This window comes from Xiphophorus hellerii, chromosome 6 (assembly GCF_003331165.1).
Source record: "Xiphophorus hellerii strain 12219 chromosome 6, Xiphophorus_hellerii-4.1, whole genome shotgun sequence".
In the NCBI taxonomy this organism is placed as follows: domain Eukaryota; kingdom Metazoa; phylum Chordata; class Actinopteri; order Cyprinodontiformes; family Poeciliidae; genus Xiphophorus; species Xiphophorus hellerii.
This window is the reverse complement of record NC_045677.1, coordinates 9,878,372-9,898,970: the sequence shown is the minus strand read 5'-3', so window position 1 is coordinate 9,898,970 and position 20,599 is coordinate 9,878,372. Positions and strand designations below refer to the sequence as shown.

The following is a 20,599-nucleotide window of genomic DNA, read 5'->3' as shown; positions in this document are numbered from 1 at the left end:
TATTGAGCTTCGTTGTCGAGGGAATCACTGTAAGGAAAGCACACAATAGCGACAGGACGACTGATATGAATCTAAACCATCTAAGTGCTTTGTCACATTTTACATTCAAATAATTTATCAAACGGGTGCCCGCTTTTCTGCCGGTCCTGTTTAGAAAGAAAAAAAAAGCTTCACTTCCTTCTGGCAGTTTTGTAAAAAACAAAAAAACAAAAAAGTTCTGTGAACATCCAAAAGAGAAATGAATGATGACATCTTCACAGTGCCAGATGGTTGTTAAATGTTACATGTCATCCTCTAACAAAATTAACAGTGAAAATTGTCAGACATGAATGCACTGAATGGAACCAAGCTCGTGTCCCACTTAGCATGCTACTAAGAGGAAAAAAAAATCACCATCTTCAGCAAAACAACCCAGATCCAGTCATTACAGTCCCCATTTATGTGCTTTGTTAAAATGACAGCTGAAATCATGCAGAAATACTTTCAGCAGGAAGTGACAGGTGTTTGACTCCAGCGTGATCAAATCCCAGCCAGCCTTGTTTGTGACTGCTTTGGGCTGCAAATTTAGCAACACATAACTTATATTTCAGTGCAAGCTGAGTCATACAGCATAGTACAGGAAAAAAACGTAAGTTTAGACAGCTAAACTAACTAGCGTCATCTTCCACCTTTCCTTGTCACGTGTGGGCACAGTTTTCTAAGGTATATTCAAGAAGATTTTCTTGGAGTCGTGGTTGATTTCAGTGCCTCTTCTTTACACCTCAGTGTTTCCACTTAAAGTGCCGAGGTAAAGGTGGAGTGCTGTGAATATCTTCCGGATGCACTGTAAGTCAGTATCTGTGAAGAACATTTGAACATTTACAGTTTCACCTTTTGAACAGAGTTTTAGAGTGAAGCCACTGTAAAAGCATCAGGTGTAGTAGTGTTATTGTTAAAATTTCTTTTATATTTTTGTCAGGGGAGCATTTTTTTCCCCCTTTTCTTCTCATACCCTCTCTGCCACATTCGTGAGCAAAAAGCAGACTCGGAAGGAACAAGTCAAACCGTGCTTTTTGGTGTCAAACGGCACAATTTACATTTACTTGTTTTCTTCACTGAACCACTAAAATAATACAGATTCACTGATTGATAGGGATTCACAGCCTGTCAAAAAGATGATGCTTTAAAATGGATCAAAGTATAAGAATTTCCCTACATTTTACAAATGCTAAATGGCTAAAATTACCCATAATTTTTCACAAGTATACATTGATTAAATACTAAATAGTTTTTCTTGATTTAATTGCCATTCATTGTCGCCTACTTCTACTAAGTGCCAATAAACTAAATAAAAGAATGTAATAGGCAAGGTCTTTTTAATGCAACACTGAGATATTAAGTCATAAAATTACACTCATGTATTTGCACTACATTTTATGATTGAATGTGGTTCAAATATTCATTTGGAAGAGTCAACTGCATAAAATATGAGGCCATGACTGATGACAAAAACCAAAATAACTATTTGAGACCTTTGCTACCAGATTTTATTTATTGGAGTCAGATAACCACATTTCCATGTAGCACATAAGGAGTAATCAGTAGATTATTAAAATTACTTAAATCATCTGTTTTAAATGGGTTTTAAATGCCTCAAGGTAGTGTGATTTGATAGATCCTACTTACATTCTTACAGTTACACACAAAATGACAACTGGAAAAGAAGGTTTCAGCAAAGGGACAAAATGGCCAGCGTTCATTTGGTAATCTTTTCCCAAATAGACATATCTCACTACATAACGTGAAATTTTTCCCTTTTGTTTTGCTCCAATACTGATGAATTTTTACATAATGATTTGACCAAATCTGGCTTTTGGCTTAAGCAAAGGATTTCCTTAAACTAACTTAAAATGTGAGATATCAAAGACTTGGAGTTGTTTATTAACTACTAAATCCACCTCATATGGGCGATAGCCAATCCTCAGGCAAACACTGGGGCTTCAGTAGACGTTTATGGAATTGAGCACACCAGCAGAGTCATCTGTGACGCTGAGCTGACAAATAAAGCTTACAATAGTTTACTGCGTTTGTTTCTGGATATGCCACTTCCCTGTTTCTCTGTAATTTTACATTTATTTCAGTCAAGATGTTTGGGCTGCATGAAAAGGAGTCTGGCTGATCAACACACAGCTTTGTTTCTCTAATTACCATTTCTCCCTCAGCTACACCGTGTCTATAAAATCTCAAAGGCATTTTAATGTTACATTGCACACGGCCATTCTACCAGCGTTTCTCTTCAGCCTGTGGGTTCTGTTGTTCCAAAGCTGTGACTTTCCCAAAGGCATCACTTTGTGCTTTGTAAATATTTGTGTGCGCTGCTTTTGCAGCTCAGCCCCCGTCAAACACTGCATGAATCAAGCGAAGCATTATATGGAGTACATATTAACAACAGAAGTAGGTGGAGTGTGAAGCTGAAAAATCTTTCATGCATTTTAATTGCCCACTCATGTATGTTCAAAGACATAATACTATCATCACTTGGAGTACCTACAATTAACATACACTCAGTATAAAATGCAAAGGAAACTATTTCTCTGAAATTTTGTCTTGGATTATTATGTACTGTACATAAATCATGAACACCAACCTTAAATGAGGCAAGAGAAATCTCCAGTACTCCATGTACTCTTTGGGTAATTTTGGTTGGTCAACCAGTGATGGGAAGGTTCACAACTTTTCTATGTTTTCTGCATTTGTGCAGAATGGGTTTCACATGGCTTTGTAAATGGTTCCAGACTGATAGATGTCAATGATTTTGTTTCAAAATGCAAAATCCGTGTGCACGTCTGTATTTGATTGTGGTACCGACTTGCAAATTGGTTTAAACTGTTTACAGTTTGCTTACAAAATGTCCAATTAAGAAGAGGCACACAATCTTAAGGCTGTACTTTTATAAGCAGCTTGGGTCAAATGAATATGCAAGACTGATTACCTCCAATTACAAATCAGCAAAAAGTTATTATACCGCTCTTACCCTTTAGCTTTACAAGGCAGTTTAATGTCTTATAAGCCATGGCTTCAGGTTTATGGCTGTAATGGTCTGTATTCGGTCTCACTACTCTCATTAAGCTGGTTTCCAATGGCAACAGTCACTTTTTTTTCCACTGCAGAAAAACCTCTGATGAACCTCTCCTACATCAAACGGTAGTCGGATAAAGTTATTCACTCTCTGGTCAACTTTGTGGCACATTTATCGGCTACGAATTATTATGTACAAACTTAACTGTGATCATGTAAATCATGTTACAGCAAGCATGGCACATCTTCTTTCCTAAGATGTATTGTATTTTATACAGTCTTAGCCTCCCTCACCCTATAGTGAATAGAAAGAACATCCTTATTCATGCAGCATTGAACTGAAATATTCAATAAAACATTACTTGTAAAAAATGTACAGTACGAGGTTCCAAAGGGCATTTGTAAGTTGTGAGCCTGGAGTGAAGATAATGACTGCAGTTTCCTAGAGGAGAAAAGAAGAAGATATTTCCTCATTAGCTGTGGTCTTGTGACGGCTGAAGGACTTAAGCCACTGATTTATTGAAGTTGTTATGTTTTGAAACCTTGTTGTGACCCTAAGCGGCACCGTAAGTGGGGGTGATGAAATGGGCCCCGTTAGGGAGTTCAACCAGGAGTCATTCGCTGCAAAAGAAAATAGACATAGTGAGTGAAGACACTCTTAATACTTTTTACTGTAGCAGTACAAATAAACTTTCCTATGTGGATTTCTTTTTCTTTGTTTTTCCACTATTCCAACCCTATTCCTACATCCAGGCATGGAGCCAGTAAAAATAACTAAAATAGGACACTGATGTTGTTGTTGTAAACTTTGTTTTTTGTTTGTTTTCTGGTGTCTAGTTAAAGTCTTTTTGAATTTTAATCTATTTAGGAGCTTGCATGTCAGTTACCTTAGATAAAAAAAATGCTACACTTGCATCTGTCACTACTAGTGGCGTGTTAGATCTATGAACATGGGAGGGGCATACAGCAGCACCAGCGTCTCCGTCAGACATGTATGGATATTATGGGCTTTTCTTTAAAGGTCTCAAGTATTATGCCCACATAATATTTATCTTTTAATGCTTAGCTTATTGCTAGTCCTTGTAAATAGGGTTTGACCTGTGTTAACTTTATTACCTTCAAAATTCATCTTCCTATTAGAGCTAAATAATGCTTTGACTTGAACTCTATCTATATTGTCTTCATGAAATTGTTCTTCAGTATCTTGCAGACTTATCAATTAATCTTACATTTAAGTCCTTTTCAGTTGCTGCCTCCAAACGCTACAGAGGTTAAAGATGATACTGGAACTGTCTTTTATCTGGTTTAATCACTTGCATACAGTGTTTACTTGTTTACTGGTTGGGGTTTTATTCACTGCTTTTATACATTATCTAACCAATCCTATTTTGTTGTATTTTTTTTTATTATTATTGTGCATGTATATCACTTTGATGCAAATTAGGTTGTTTTTTGTTTTTTTTTTCAAATGTGCTCTATTGAATGAAAATGGAATATGAAAAATCAGTGGAGAAAGTTGCATCTGAAAGTGGGTCACTGGAGGGTCATGAAGACTCATTATATGAAGCAACGGTGTTGCTAAGCTGGCCACACGACTCTAGTCTCTCCACTAACCCAAGAAAATGGTTTACAATAGTTGAGACAGCATAAACCTAACATCTTGGTAAATAACGCACCAGTCAGTTAAAGTGGCTGATCAGGATGGATTATGTAAAATCAACTTTTTTGAGCTTTATATTATGTTGTAACGTTGTTCTCTCAAATACATAAAATATTCATAACACCCTTTTAAAATAAGCAAGATAAGGATTTAGTTACATTGGTGAGTTCTAAATTATTTTAAGTTGATCTGAAACACCAACAAGTATTTGGGATTAACATATAGTAATTTAAAAAGGTACTCCAAGTTTAAAGGAGAACAAACGTATATTCAAACATAAAGGGAAAATAAAAGAGCACCAGTAAGTTTATCATCCTTTAATAGCAAACAAATTAATATTTCACACATTTTTTTTTCAGTGTTGACATTTTTGATTGTATAATCCTCTACATGCCTCAAAGTGTCTAACACCGTTGACACTCAGGCAGCACCACTGGCAGCTGACTGAACAAATAATATATACAGTCTGTCACCCAGTCTGTGGAGCAAGATTGGGCTTCACACATCTTTGCACATGTATTCATATAATGCATATCATTTGTCCGTCTGCACTGACAGAACCAGTCACTTCCATGTTTTGGACATTACTAATTATATATTTTTTAATCAGTGCTACCTTGGCCACCTGGTTATCATTTGTCAAAATCTAAAGCAGATTAAAGGACATAACATTTTTTCCCCAGAAATACTGTATTTAACCTTCTTTGCTACTAATATGCACACGACAAAAGTGTTTGTATATAGTATAGATGTTCTTTCTCTGCCCCCATCTCATCTATCCCATAACCACTCTTATATCAATGTCTTACCATGCTCCTGTTCCAGCACCCTCTTTTCTTCTTTGTCATCTTGGTCCACTGAAAAAGAAAAAAAAAAAGTAACCTCCTGTTGTCGGTCTTTTCACCAGGCAGAAGAACTTTGCCCGAGGCATTGAGCAGCAGCTCCCAGATGGCATGGTGGTGGCATCGGTGCCAACGGAGGTCCAGTGCCACGAGGAGCTGTCAGACCCTGTGCCTGACCCAGAATACCTGACGGGTATGAAACCATATTCCATAGTTTCCTCTCTTGGCTCACGCCTGCACTGCAGTGTTTTATCACTGGCTGCTCCAAATCCAAATATGTCAAGTTATCTGCATTTGAGAGTTTAATAATCAGTGTGACAAGATGTTTAAGATCCCAAGGTGCTTGAACAACTATGGTGACATTTAGGCCGTCATTTACAATGCGATGATTGGTCACTGAGTTGAACAGCAAGTTATGAAGGAAGCTGACAACTTTCTAAAGGTCAACCACACAACTCTGTAAGTTCAGGTGGTTCCCAGACAAAAGTTTACAATTTGCTTTACAGCAGGTATATAATTTTTAACCACATTAATAAGGATAAAAATTATGCTGCTTTTTAATAAAACCACATTTTATTGATTTAACATAGGCCAACTTTATGACTTTTAAGGAACCATAATATTTTTAGCAGCTAATAACAGGTGGGTATGTTATTTTTTTTTATTACAGGTTTAGTGTAAATTGTACAGGTTGCAAGAGGAATGTGACCATAAAAGTATCAGCTGTGGACAGCTACTGAAAATGACAAAACGCCAAACAAAAATGTTTGAAGGGGGAGGAACACTTTAATGAATTGGTTTATGAATGAACTATATTATTTTGTTTCCCTTTTTTTTTTTGTAATGTTGTAACTTTACTAAACTGTACTAAATTTAATATGAAAAAAAACCAAAACATTTGAATGAATGATTACATTTCTAAAATTTTAATTAGTAGATTCAATAAAAACATAAAACCATTCCTTGGCTTGCCATGCATTTCCAGAATAACATAATTTTGTACAAATCATAAGGATATCTCATGTTTTCTGTTGAGCATAAACTTACAGTCTAAACTTACCATGATGGTTTTATTTAGAGAATTTAGTTTGAACAATATATTCTTTTAATTTGTTTTTCCTGCGACATTTCAGTTAAAGAGCAAATTAAGTCTTTAAAGAAGAAATCTCATAAATAAAGGGAGTATATTCTTCAGGACTTCATACATGTACAATAATTTTGTCTTCATTCACCAGGAGACTTAAACTTAATGAAAGTGATTCAGCATTTTTCCTAGGAGTGCTTTATTCGGACCGGCTGCTAGATTTGCTTTCTACACCCGATTAAGTGGCTGTAAAGTGCCTCAGTTTAGAAATCCCTGAGTCCAGAGTACAATTTGTTGTTTTTCAAATAACAGCAGAGATGCAGTTCTTGTCAGAGTAGCAATTTAAAGCCACATCATTTGAGATTGTCTGAACTGTGATGGACAATCAAATAAGACGGGACAGCGTCGGCTCAAACTGCTTTTCTTGGACAAATTTGAGGATATTAAAGCCGCCTAATCTAAATGGATCTGCCTTTGTCATGCCCCTGAGCCCTCATTTCCCTCATCTTCCGCACTCGGTCCCTAGCTCTGCCTGCTCAGTTCAAACCTTTTTATCCATCCATCGCCCCTGGGTGTGAAGTGCACACAGAACAGAGCCCAGCACAGCAGCACTTCTCCTCTAGTGACTCTTTTCTGGGCTTTGGATGTAACAGCCGTGGGCCTCACTCAAAAGTAATATCATGAATTGAGATATATTTCCAGCCCATCCAGCAGTGCAGCACAGTAGCAAGCAGCATACTTTTGGGTCACTGTGATTTTTGTTTTTTTTTACTCTTCTATTAAATTATGGTAGAAGAAAACAGATTATTGATGTTACAGTGAGGGTGTCAAACTCCAGTCTTTGAGGGGCCGATGTCCTGCAACTTTTAGACGTGTCCATGGTCCAATACTCCTGAATAAAATGGCTAAATTACCTCCACAGCTTGCATTTCAGGTCTACAATGATTTCATTATGTGATTCAGGCATGTTGAAGCCAAGATGCATCTAAACGTTGCATGACAACAGCCCTTCAGTTTGACACTTGTGAGTATGTGGAAACTATAGTGCAGAGCTGTCCAAATCCAGTCCTCAAGAGCCTGTATCCTGCATGTTTTAGATGCTTCCCTGGTTCAGTGCACTTGAATCAAATAAAGGGCTCCTTAACAGGCCTCCATAGAAAATGGTAAGACACTGAGAATGTAATCGAATCATTAATCCAGCTTTGTTCCAGAAGGGACACATCTAAAACATGCAGGACACCAACTTTCATTGGTGTGGCATTGGTATTGGTCTAACGGAAAATTTAACAAAAAGAAAGATGATTTATTATGAACACAGATGAGGTTTTTCACTTCTTGAAACTGGTTAAACCTGGTTTCACAATTACGTACATACTTTAGCTGAATTGAAATTTCATATTGCCTTAGTCAGCAACAAATAACTGATCAGCGCGTCAAAGGAACAGGTAGGTTAGAGGCAGTGCAGTCTTACCTCGTACTGCAAACAGCCTGAGAAGGCAGCAGTTACCACTTTCTCTTGCATCTCATTACAAGAATGTAGAACCATAACTTTTTGCCTTTGACCTTATTTTTGTCATTAAAACTTTTAACTGAACCAAGCATAAAACAGACTTCCATGCTTACTTTTAGCCACACCACCAAAGGAGAACCTTTGTATTTTATTTATCAAGCACAATTTTAATCTAAACCAAACGTAAAATGGTTGAAAAAAGCCATGCCTTAAACATTTGTTGTATTGAAGCAACTTCCCTTTAAACCTGAAAAGTACAAAATGTTTGATGGTAGGGAACGCTATTCTGTTCATGGAAAAAGTTGGGTGCAAAAGGCCAAAACTGCAAAAGAACAAAGTTGTGAATCAACACAACACAAAAAGCCAGAATGCCACACAATAACCTTAGTTTGTCTTTGTTTTGTGTTGGCAACACATGCTTATAATTGAGTTAGTGCTACTGCCCATCAGTCTTATCATACCCTTAAGGGACATACGATGCATATAAAGTTCTACGCCCCACTTACCTACTGGTCTTTGGAAACAGATGGCCCTTCATAAGCTCATTGAATTCTTTCTTTAAAATACTTGCTATCTCCCAGCTCATTGACAGTGAACTGTGCAAGCAGCAGTGGAAAAACTTATTTCATCTTCACAATCTTGGCTAGGAAAGTGGTTGCACCGTCCACATAAAGTCACCTGGGGCATCTTCTCACTTTACCGCACCTGTTCTCTTGGCCTTCCCATATCCACAGCGTGCACAAACACAATCCTCCCCAGTCCTATCTGGCTGGCTTCCTTCCACCACCACTCCTCTCCTGGCAAGCCATCAGCATTATCACCAAGCCTGAAGTTAATTGCAAGGCTCAGGTAATTGTCTGTGGTGTATACAGACGCGCAGAGGTGGTGCCGGCAGGATGAGCGTCTGTTGAGCCGCGATGAGCACATGGCACCTCTCTGTCCCTTGCTGATTCATCCAGGTTTTGTTGCTTTGGTCAGAGTATTTGTCACAATGTCAGCACTCCTTGTTCCTCCCCACTACAGTCCACACAGGGGTGAAATCATTCATCTTTCTTTTCATCTCTCCACTTGCAAGTCATTCATCACAAGGCCAGAGACCTCCGTCAATTATTCCAATGGGAGGGAGACTAAGAAAAGAGAGTCTTTTGAAAGGCAAATACATCTTGATTTAATTGGAAAACAGGTAATCCCAGCACAGCGGCGCAGATTTCCCCAAAGATGGAACTTGAGAGATAACTGACCAGAGGAGAGAGATAATACACTGAAAATTTAGGAGAAAAACAGACAATGGAGAGTAGGAAGGGAAATTAAAGTTTTATTGTTTGAAAGACTGGTTGAAAAGAATAAAAACCTGAAGGAGAATCTGTGGGAAGTTTTTTGGGTGAGCTTTCAGGGAAAAAAAAAAAAACAGAACAGTCCTGACAAAGGAATCCATTGGTGGAGGTTAAAAGGGCAGCAAAGGAGGCTTAATCCGTTGACATCCCTTCCTGGTAATGCCACGTTCATTATTTACATCTTGAGCTGATCTCTGCCTCTGATTGATTGTTTTAAAATCCTAGTGTGAGGAGATTCAGAAAAGGAAGGCTAAAGGTAAAACCGTCGTCTCTCACTGTAACCATTCCATTTCGCTTTTTGACGTAGAACAAGACTGATACTTTTGGAGAAATGACTGCCATAAACTTTTAGGTGTTTCAAATCAAAGTTTTATGCAGCTGTTTTCACAAGTCTTCATGTTTTTTTGTTGTTTTGCCATTCTTGCAGGATTCCCCAGTCCATTCAGTGTGGTAAAAGAATGGGTTTCTTTTAACTCGTTTTTTTAAGATGTCAAATATTTTAGTATGTATTCTTTCAGTCTCATGTTATTTATTCCCCACACAGTGGCACAATGCAGGGATTTTGTTTTTTCCCAGTAGTGGGTAGATTTAAATTTTCTGAAGTCTTTTCATGAGTGCTGTGAAAAAACTTTAGCTTTTTAAAACTATTTTTAACAGTTGGTCCAAACAGGAGCCAGACTTGGAGAAAACAGGTATACAGTGTAGTATGAAATGATGATTTCATAGGTCTTTTTCTGTATTACTTATCTTGACCACTGATCAAACTAATTATAAGACAACTATACTGGAACGTGTATAGAATGTTTTTATGGGGTTTTTTCACCAAGGAAAGTATAGCACATAAGTGTGTTTGCGGCAAATAGTTGGCTGTAATTTGTTTTCAGTGCCTGGTACAACTCTTAATTTTGACCTGTAACAAATAAAATGCCACAGCTGCAAAAAAATTGCAACACTCCAGAATATTACCAGCACCTTGTGGCTGATTAAAACTTGAAGACAAAAATCCAATTCTCTGAAGTAAGGCTCTCTTGTGTAAGAAATTTATCTTGCATTCTTGCTGATTATATCACACAAGCATTCTTCCAGTGGCACGTTTTGGTTTTTTCTTTCTTGAGATGTGCAACGTTCACTGATACGTTATTTGTGTGTGTGTGGATATGTGTGCAAGGAAAAAAGAAAAGGCAGACTTTCAGATTCTTCATGCTTTTCTGTCATACCGCACCATGAAATATGATTTCTCGCCATCGACGTTTATTTAAAAAAAAATCCCTGATAGCCTTTCACAAAGCATTTTGTGGGTTGAATATAGGTGCGCCCCATCCTCCACAAAAAAAAAGACACTTGAGCTAAAATGTATGAAATCACTGTTGGGTGAACTTCAGACTTTTTTTCTATTAGAATTTGACTTGACATTTATGCTGAAAGGTTAAGACACAAAGTTAAATGCCAATTGTTCCAAACTCAGCTCCTATCCATTAATAATACATGGTTATTGGTCCAGAATGCAATTTAAGCTAATGAATATCACCATAATCAGTGCATTTTAATATTTAGAGCCTTGATTGGATATAAATTGATCAACCAATCATTTTGGAAGCATGCTAAGCTTCTTTTTTTATTTATTCTTCTTTCTGCCAGAGCAGACTGAGTTTTTCCCATCAAGGTCATCTTTTGAATTACTGTATTCTCCTCATCTTGTCATTTTCAACTTGCTCTCCCCCTGGGTTCTGCCTGTGGCCTCTGTGCACACTCCCCGCGCTTCCAGCCTTTAGATATGTCAGCACTGAGATGGCACATAATCTATATTTTATAAGGCCTTGATATAATTGGTGGCAGTGAGGGAAGGTCATGCCTTCAGGGGCCTTCTTCTTTCCCCCATTGGTTTCCAAGACGAACTCCTCAAACAACAGCCCTCTAGTCAGGAATGTAGGTTGGAACTGAAGAGGCAGATTAGGCGGTCGGTACAGTGCCACTGTTTTAAAGCAAGTGGAGATTCAGAGAGTGCCGAAGTGTAGAAATTATTCAGCATGTATTTACTTTGAAACTTGTGCGTGGGTTTTGATTTATGCAGCACTGAGACACGTTCTTGAGTTGGTTCTTAAGCACAACAGCCGTCTGGCTCATTGGACTGATCTTCGGTGTCAGATTTGTGGGAATAACTCCTGCATTGAGTTTGCTTTGGTTCAACGAAGAGATCTTATAGTGAAATGTTTCAAGTCATCTTAAATATAATCGCGTTTTGTCTCATAAGCAAGAGGAACTTCAGATGATGAAATGTTAAATTTATTGGCTTGTTTTAAGTGTGAAATGTTGCATTTTTTATATTTCTTTTTTGGATTATGCATAAGGGCTATGCTCATCAGTTTTACTCTTACTACCTCTTATTTCAGGCCATTTTCTTCTCCCAGTGCTATACACAGGAATAAGCTGTCCCATCATCTGTCTCTTGAGTCCCTCAACTTCAACTTTATAGCAGCTTTAATGAAATTTATTGACATAGATCTAGTAAAATAGCATTACCAAAGCCTTGAAAGCTAATAAAACCATGTAATCCAAAACAGAAATAAACTGATCATTTTTTATATCTAAATGGAAGTTTTTATATGGCCACTGTTTTTTATTATTTATGTTTTATACAATGTTTTATACTAAATTACTTTAAGCTCATTTTTTTGTTTCAGTATTTTTTGCAGGTACAAAAAATGCAATGTCGATATTGATTTAATGCACATTCACAGTAGTATTTCATGCAAGTCTCATAAATTTTAATGTTGAATATGAATTAAGATGAAGTAAAAACTCGCCTTAGTGTTAAAATTGCAAAATAAAGATGAGATGATGTGAATTCAGGCTCAATCACTGGCAATTTCATTTTCTGTTCCACTTTGCCTTTGGACTCTAATTAGCTGTTCAACTAATTAAAGCAGCAATTAAAGCTAACTAAAAATATTAAAACTGTATCTTTTAGTTAGTTCCTGCTATTAAGATCTTGTCAGGAGATGAACCCAAATGCAAACTATGACCAAAATTCATCGTATAATGGCTAGATTTAAAAATAATAAATGTTAAACAAAATGTAGTCTAATTTAAAAACAAAAGAATATCTTATGCAGGTATCATGAACCAAGCATGACTTCAGGTTTAGGTTGTATATATGGATATATGTAAATTATATGTGGCATCTCAACATTTAAAATGTTTTAACATAACTTATAAAATATTTGCAGTTTGGTTTAGCTTCCATACCAGATGTGTAGAAAGATGAATCTGGTGCTTTATTAGCTCAAAGCTATTTAGCTTTGTATGTTCATGTGACATATTACATTTGACTTGCACCATAAACTGTCTTCATCTCAAATATATCAACCAAAACAATGCTGGGAAAGCCAGAAATGAGGGTTGATTACTTTTAAATTTCTTTCTCGTATGTGTTGAAGCTTAGAAACTAATCCTAATTATATATGAACATGTACTAATGTTCTGTAAAATATCTGCTTTTCATTCCTAACAAAAAAGCAAACAAAGTATATTTGCATACACAGTTATAAAACACTCACATATGTAAATTTTTATGTCTGGTGTCTTGTAAAGATTGATCTCTGTATCTTGATGTTACTGGTTTTTTTTCAATAAACTAAACTATTAAACACAAAGAAACACACAAAAAGCATCATGTCGGGTTTTAAATATTCAGTAACAGTTTAAGTTTGTCAAGTTTAAGTTTAACTTATAACTCTTAGGTATATATACATTTAACTAACTTTGTATTTATTACCTAAGATGGAGTAGCTTTCAGCAAATAAACAATTCCCCCTTGGGGATCAATAAAATATATTCTATTCTATTCTATTAAGAAGCCAACAAACATAATCCAACTGCAAATTTAAAAAGATTTCAACCATTTTAGAAATGTTTAATGACAATATTTTTCTGTAAATTATGTTTATCATTATAACTTAATCACGTAATACTAGCACTTTAAAAATATCAAAGTAAACCTTTAACTTTCAACTGGTTTGGGAAAAATGCTTGTTTTCAGATATATATATTTTTTACATCCACTTACAATACTCAAGTTCCTCCTGGCATTTCCACGTGATCAGGATGCTTCAGCGGCAGCAGTATTAATTTATGCTGCTCGGAGAACAGATGATAAAATACATCTAAGATCCTGCGCCCCACAAGCCTATTTATCAGCGGTTCCTGGTCCGAGCTACTCATCCTCAGAGGTTGGCGAAGGGCATCTACAGCCCATCATTTCACCAGCTTTGTCATCGCCCCCCTTCCGGGCTCTCCACTCTTCTCCCTCCTGGGAGACAAAATAAACAGCTAATGCTGACATGTTGGCTCCTATACCTTTGTCCTTTTGTTCAATGACATCAATCAGGCTCAGCCAATTGCAATCTATTGCGAGATTTTGTAGACATTCTTATTTTGCTCACATTTCACACTTGAAGACGCATGTAAATGACAACAAGCGAGCAGCCACACGTCGACTCGCCCTGAGCATTGACCCGGTGATGTCCCTGCACTTTAGCAGAGCTCCTCAAACTAAAAGGCTAAACCCTTGTAGCCCTTCCTGTCACATCACTTTCTGGTATTGAATAGTTTTCAGCTTTGTCATTGTCCATGACTCTCATTTCCTAAGTGCTTTCCTCTCTTCCTCCTTTCTCTTTTGAGTGTCAGCTTGTATTGAACTCATTGAATGTCAACCGAGTCTGACATGACTCGAGGCTCTCAAATGCATGACATATAGTAAAACTTTGATGTAATATACACAAAGAAAGCCATTTAAGAAAAGAGCGTGCAACACTGCCTTGATTTTTAAGAATTCACTGCTGTGTCAAATAATTGTCTGTTCATAAAACAAATGCTAGAAAGAAGAGTATAGATAATATTAACAGTATTTAAGAAAAAATGGGATGTATTATGTTTGTTTGACTTTTGGGTACATTTTTATTATTATTATTATTATTATTATTATTATTATTATTATTATTATTATTTTTATTATTATTATTGCTAGAAAGATCCTAAATCCCTGTTTTACTATTTGTGTTCATGTGTTGCCCCTTTATCATACTTGCCGTTTTCAGCTTAGATGCTATTTGCATTAAGGAGGTTTGAATCTGGCGTCTTATCGGCTTTTCCTTTCCGTGAGTTGTGTCTAAAAGCCTTGCAGTGTAAATCCCCACACTGTTCACAGAGCCACTTCTGTTTTCAGTCAGAACTGAAGATAACTATTCAGGCTCAATTATTATTCAATGCTCAGTCCATACCGCCAATAGTAATCACATTTCGGAAGGGTTTTAATTTATTTCTCCACAATGATTAATTGCATGGAATTGCTCTATCCACTTCCTGTGTTCAACGTCAGTTAATCGGCTGACAACATTGGATGAGATAATTGATACAGCCGGGGGGGCATGCTATCAAAGGAGGGGGGAGGCTCAGGCCGCAGGTTCCTGGTGAGAGTCCCTGCCTGGTTTGTGGCCTCCTGAAGTCAGGGTGACCAGAAGGTTTGTTTTAGACCAAATAAAACTTGGGGGGTTGGAGTCTAACCTTGGGTGGATAAATGAGGATTCCTTTGATCAAGTGCAGCACAAGCGTCTCTGTCAGAGGCTGTGGAGTTTGGGTTGTTTGTCTTTAGAGGTAGTTTAAGGTCGACTGGACCCCATCACTTACTGGGCCTTTTTTTCCCTTTATACCTGACCTGATCAAAACTCCTTTATAATGTGCTACACTAGATTTAATTGTTCAACTTTGTCTCGAGTGCATGCAATTGTTGCACTCGAGATCTGTTTTTGCCCTGCATCCATTTGTATGGAGTTCTTTATTACCCTCAGGTGCTATGTAATGCTAACTTAAACGTCTGAGTCTGACGTTTTTCAGAAAAATAATTAATTGAACATTGTGTTGAACCACGTGCTATTTTTTCTGGACATTATTCTGCATAAACATCAAATGTCTGGTGTGATTTCAGATTGTTTAGGGATTCTACAGTGAAACAATTAAAGGGAACACTATAGGAAAACACTCATATGCAAACCTACTTAACGAAATTAAGTAAGTTTGCATATTATAAGTATTTTCTCCTTGAAAAAGACTTTGCAGTAGGTAATATTCAATTACTTGATTGAATTTTAACTGAGCTAATAGCTAAAGAAAGTCTGGTTTTTATTTATTTCACTCACTTTTAGTGAAATTTTTAAAATTAGTTCAAAAAGCTCTAAATGAGAACAAACTGTGGTGTAAGCCGTCTCTGTTTAAGTTGTGTTTATTTTTAGATGGGGGAGATCAAAGTGGACATCTCTGCCCCCTTAATTCCAGCAGAACGGGGCTTTCGAGGCTGACAGAGAGGCAGTGATTCATAGTTCAGCCCAGAGTCCCTCTCTCCCCAAGTCCCTCATAATTAAAGTTGAAGCATATGGCATTGTGGCCACGTAAGCACAGAGGTACCTGCTAAACTTGTCTGGCATCCTATTCCAAATCGCCGGCAATGGTCGCCCGTTAATTCATCCCTTAGTGAAGCTAAAATTAAAGATGTGTCACCTTGAGCTGTCATAAACCACATCTGGCAAGCCATCATCATGTCATCTTGACTTATTGATAACCTGTTTGTGTGGTTTTCTAGAGGTTAGGTTTGATTTGTCTAGTTTATCATGTTGGCATTTTTAAGCACGAACAGTGAACTAGATGCAATCTTTCAGTCAAACAGAGTGTGTTTGAAATGAGACAACCAACTCAAAGAAATACAGTTGGAGAAAAAGGAATTTAGTTTACAATTAATTCAAACGATTGTTAAATTACTTAAACCCTTCTCAATAATCAATCTTAATCTCAATAATGGAGAAAAGTCTCTATTTGGATTATACCACTAAACTGAACATTTCCACTGGGATTTTAAGCAATGTAAAAAAAAATAAAAATAAAACTCAGCTTCATTTTCTTTATTTTTAAAGCGATAAGGCTTAGTCAGTGATGAATAAATGATGGCACTTTGTAATCTAAGATGTCAGGTTCAAGTTTAACTTACCTTTTTGGTACTTAATAATGCATTACACCTTGTAATTATGTGCATTTCAAAGTTTTTGTCAGTGTAAAAAGTTTGGGTGTACAAATCAAATCAAACAGCTTTGGAAAATAAATGAAGATAAGTCATATACATAATAAAATTTGTAAAGACATTTGAATAGCAAAGTCTTATATTTCAGGCACTACATCACTACAAGATGTTCAATCTTCGGTAGACTTTTGTAGACTTTTCTATGTGTGTAAAAAAAGTGTTAGATTAGTAGACATCTGTAAAAAATAAGTCATAAAATTGATACATTTAGAAACCTTATGAAGATAAGTGGAATGATTTCTAAATTAGAGCAGAAATTGCCTTTTTTCAACTGAATGCACATTAAAAAAACTACAGAAGCAAAAAAAAAAGTTAAAGTAACAAATATTTCTAGAACATTCAATTATTTAAATCAGTTGAAACACTAACAAATTAGGACAAATCTATCTTGCAACTATGCACCGAGAAGAAGATGGCACAGGGAGGTAAAAAAAAAAAAGTTAAGAGAATGACATGCGCCTGCAATAAAATATACATTTATCTTAAGGCATGTTATACATCGGTGCCAGTAATCAAGAAAGGCTGCAGCTGGAGTGAATCACCTCCTTTGTTTTTCCTTCAGTGATGACTGGTTCCTTTATTCACTGGCAACAGTCGAAGGTCTTAAACAGGTACTTTTTTTTTCCATCAGAGCACCTTAGTCACAGAAAACATTGCTTTTATAAGCAAGGCTCTCAGGAGAAAAGTCTTTGTGAATAAATATTGCACAACTTTAAAATATGGGGCCCCTGACAAAAAGAAGAGCTTGCTCCGTTGCATTACATAATCATGAATATACGAGTGCTCCAGTTGTGGATCAAGCCAATTTTTTCAAATGAAAGTTGCATGAACTTCACTGCAGTCTCTTCAATCATGCAGCAAATCGACAGCTGACAGGGAGCTTTATGTAAGTAAGATCATGAAGATTCTGCCTATAATGTGACATAAAGATCATTTTAAATACACATCTGTGGTTGCAATGTGTAGTTGTGAATTGAATATAAAGGAGTATTAGGACTATAAAAATGTATCACTATGTCCTATTTTTGATCAAACTTGAACTTCATAAATTTAGGGTAAAAAAAATCTCTGACAGTTTAAAGATAGGCATTTGTGCAGTTTTTCTATTTTTTTTTTTCTGAGCAGTTTCTGCAGGGCTTTGATGTCCTAAATTTAAAGTCTCTGCCTGGATATTTTTGCTTATTTTAATTGTACGCAGATCTTTAAATGTCCTGTGAGTAAATATATTTGCCCATTTATTCATAACAACTGGAGCTTTCAATATCTAGCCAGTTATTTTTGCAATTTACCATCTATTAATAGTGCCCCACTGGTTAATTTCACTCCCTGGTACGGCAGGGAGTGAAATTACCGTAATAACCCAATATTGGAGTCTCCCCTTACAGAAACCACTGGAAATTTTTCAGATAGCGCAAAGTGTGGCACAATTACAGCACTGCAAATTTGGCTGGATTGCCTGCGCTCCGTTTAGGATTTAAAGGTTTAATATGCTACTTTAATATATGTTAACTCTTGGGCTGCTAGTGTTGCATCAAAAAACGCTCTGAAACTGATATCTGGCTTGATGCAAATAGCTACAATGTTACATCTGGAACAGTATGCTGAGGTACTGTACTAATGTTTGCATATTTTTCCTGGCTTAACAAGAATTTGCCTTGCAGATGTTTCCATTTGGTTCCACTTAATTTTATAAGGACAAAACTTACAGAACCAATTTTTTTCATGTTGAATAGATTTATTGTTTTACTTTGGACATCTTAAAATATCGTGACCAGTGTTTCGGCTGCTCTTTGTGCAGTTCTCTCCGGCAGTGACGGCTCTCTGTGTGTACCTGAGCTCCCCTGGCTGGGAAGTACATGTGAAACATTATGGAAGTCGCTGCCGTGTCACTGGAAACGCTACTGGTGAAAGGAATGAACTCAGATTCTACGTAGAAAACCTCCCATTCAGTTGACAAAATAAAATGTCTGAACAATTTAGTGGTTTTGCGAGCTATGGACAAGAAAATAGACCGACATTGTTAAAAAATTTATCGTGCAAAATGTGGCAGCGTGTATTGCTAGAGGTGTAGCTGATGAAATGTGAAACAGTAGACCTTAACAGCTATTGCGGGCTGAGATTTTAAACATTTAAAAGATGCCTTGATCACGACCCTCAAAAACTGACTGGGATCAGACGAGGACACGCTTACTTAGAGCTGAATTATGAATAATTTGCCATAATCTGAGGTTGGAAGGTGTGATTTTTATTCTCAGTATTGGCATGTTCCACTTTGACATTAATAGGGAGCTGTTTCTTTTACATTTCTGAAAATTATTAGAATTTTTTATTTTTTATGTAAATGAGTTATGCCAGTATATAGAAGGAGTTTTATTTTATTTTTGAACATGCTGAATTATGTAATAAAGTGAAAGTGAAATTAATGTCTTTTTTTATTATTATTGTTCAACTCAAATGCTAAAAAAAACCCTTTTGCCTCTAGAGACTGAGATCTAAAAATGAGTGCTCTACTCACAACCAGAAAAATAAAACAATGGCCTTTGGTTGACCCTTATTTGACCATAACCCTTTTTTTGTTTTGATTATTATGAAACCTCTACACACAGCCCTTACTTAAAATAATATGAGCAATTGAGGAAATCCTTCAATTTATTAATTTTTTTTCCCAATAATCTTTTCTTTGTGGATAATCACCCAAAGATTACCTCTGGGGTTGTGACCTAACCTGTACCGTTAATTTCTGTTCATCTTTCATTGATGCATTTTGTTTATCGTTTTAGTTTTAATTTTATTCGATTTGTCAAAAGAAGAGGAATCAGAACAGTGGTACATAGGTGGTTTCCTTGCTCGATTAAAGTATGGGTTTACTAGATAAGTCTCGTTGTTAACCCCTCATATTTCTGCTTTCCCTCTTCTTCTTAAGTTAATCATTCATTCCCAGACTTATCCGGGAGTGAAATGGAGCACTGACGTGGCTAGTTAATGGAGTTCTACGAGCCGTAAGATTACTTTCTTACCTGAGCTCATTCTCATGAATCTTTTTTTTTTTTTTTCCGGAGGGGATCGACTAAAATAACAAGCCACTTCCCACCAAACCTACAGACAGAACTATTTAGACAAGCTGTGGTTTCCTTCGCCTCCGTGTTGTCACTGTCAAGATTCGGCAAGCCGTGCATTTGTCTAGTATTCTGTGCCCGGCTTCCCAATGGGACAGAGTCACAAATGTTAACAAGAAAACTCAATTTACATTCCCCAAGCAGTTTATTTTGAACAGCCGCAGTAAGACTGAGACTTTTTCTTTCCTGCTCTTTTCTCCCTGTGGAAATCACAAGTAATATTGACTTTTTTTTTTTCTTTTCTTAGATTTTTTTTCCTGCACAGTCGTCTTTAATATGTAAACTCTGCTATCCTGTTTATCATCCCCACATAAATGTAGGTGTCATAATTCTATGTTTGACACTGTTGAATGGATCCCCTCTGATTTGTAAATGTTTCACATTGAAATGGACGCACTTATCAGCTAAAGTTTGGTAATGTAAGCAAGTTGATTTTTATAATTACAAAACGGAAAATAAATCTCCATAACTAATTATTTAAAAAATGTTTCCACGTTTTAAAAATGCAATTATTTTCTCCAAACCTGGGCCAATAAAGGGCAGACTAAATTTATCAAAGTTTATTACAATCACTGTTGACCTTTATTTAGGAATTATTGAGTCAAATTCTTCTATCAAGTCATTATCAAGTCTGTTGACGTTTTCCTTCTGGTAGCCTTGTTCACTGAGAGACTTCTTGCTTCTAATAGATGCTTTATTTTAAACTGCAGCTCCATGAATTGCGATTAAATGTCAAGGTTTCAGCCTTGGTTTATAAGTCTGGTGAAATGTTGAGAATGAGGCTTTTCCCTAATTGCACAGTAAAGTTTAAAAACTGATAAAGTGCTGAGATATGTGACAATTCAGATGTGCCGAACAACTGAAGGAATT

General features: G+C 36.5%; 1 protein-coding gene across 5 annotated transcripts in view; it reads left to right on the top strand.

The window, feature by feature from the left end:
• The window catches only part of astn1 (astrotactin 1), a 351,664-nt gene that overhangs the window by 167,174 nt on the left and 163,891 nt on the right, over positions 1 to 20,599 (top strand). For all 5 annotated transcript variants that reach the window (XM_032565575.1, XM_032565574.1, XM_032565573.1 and 2 more), the window contains one exon: positions 5,625 to 5,752. In XM_032565575.1, the coding sequence (XP_032421466.1) occupies positions 5,625 to 5,752 (128 nt within the window). The remainder of the gene's footprint in view (positions 1 to 5,624; positions 5,753 to 20,599) is intronic.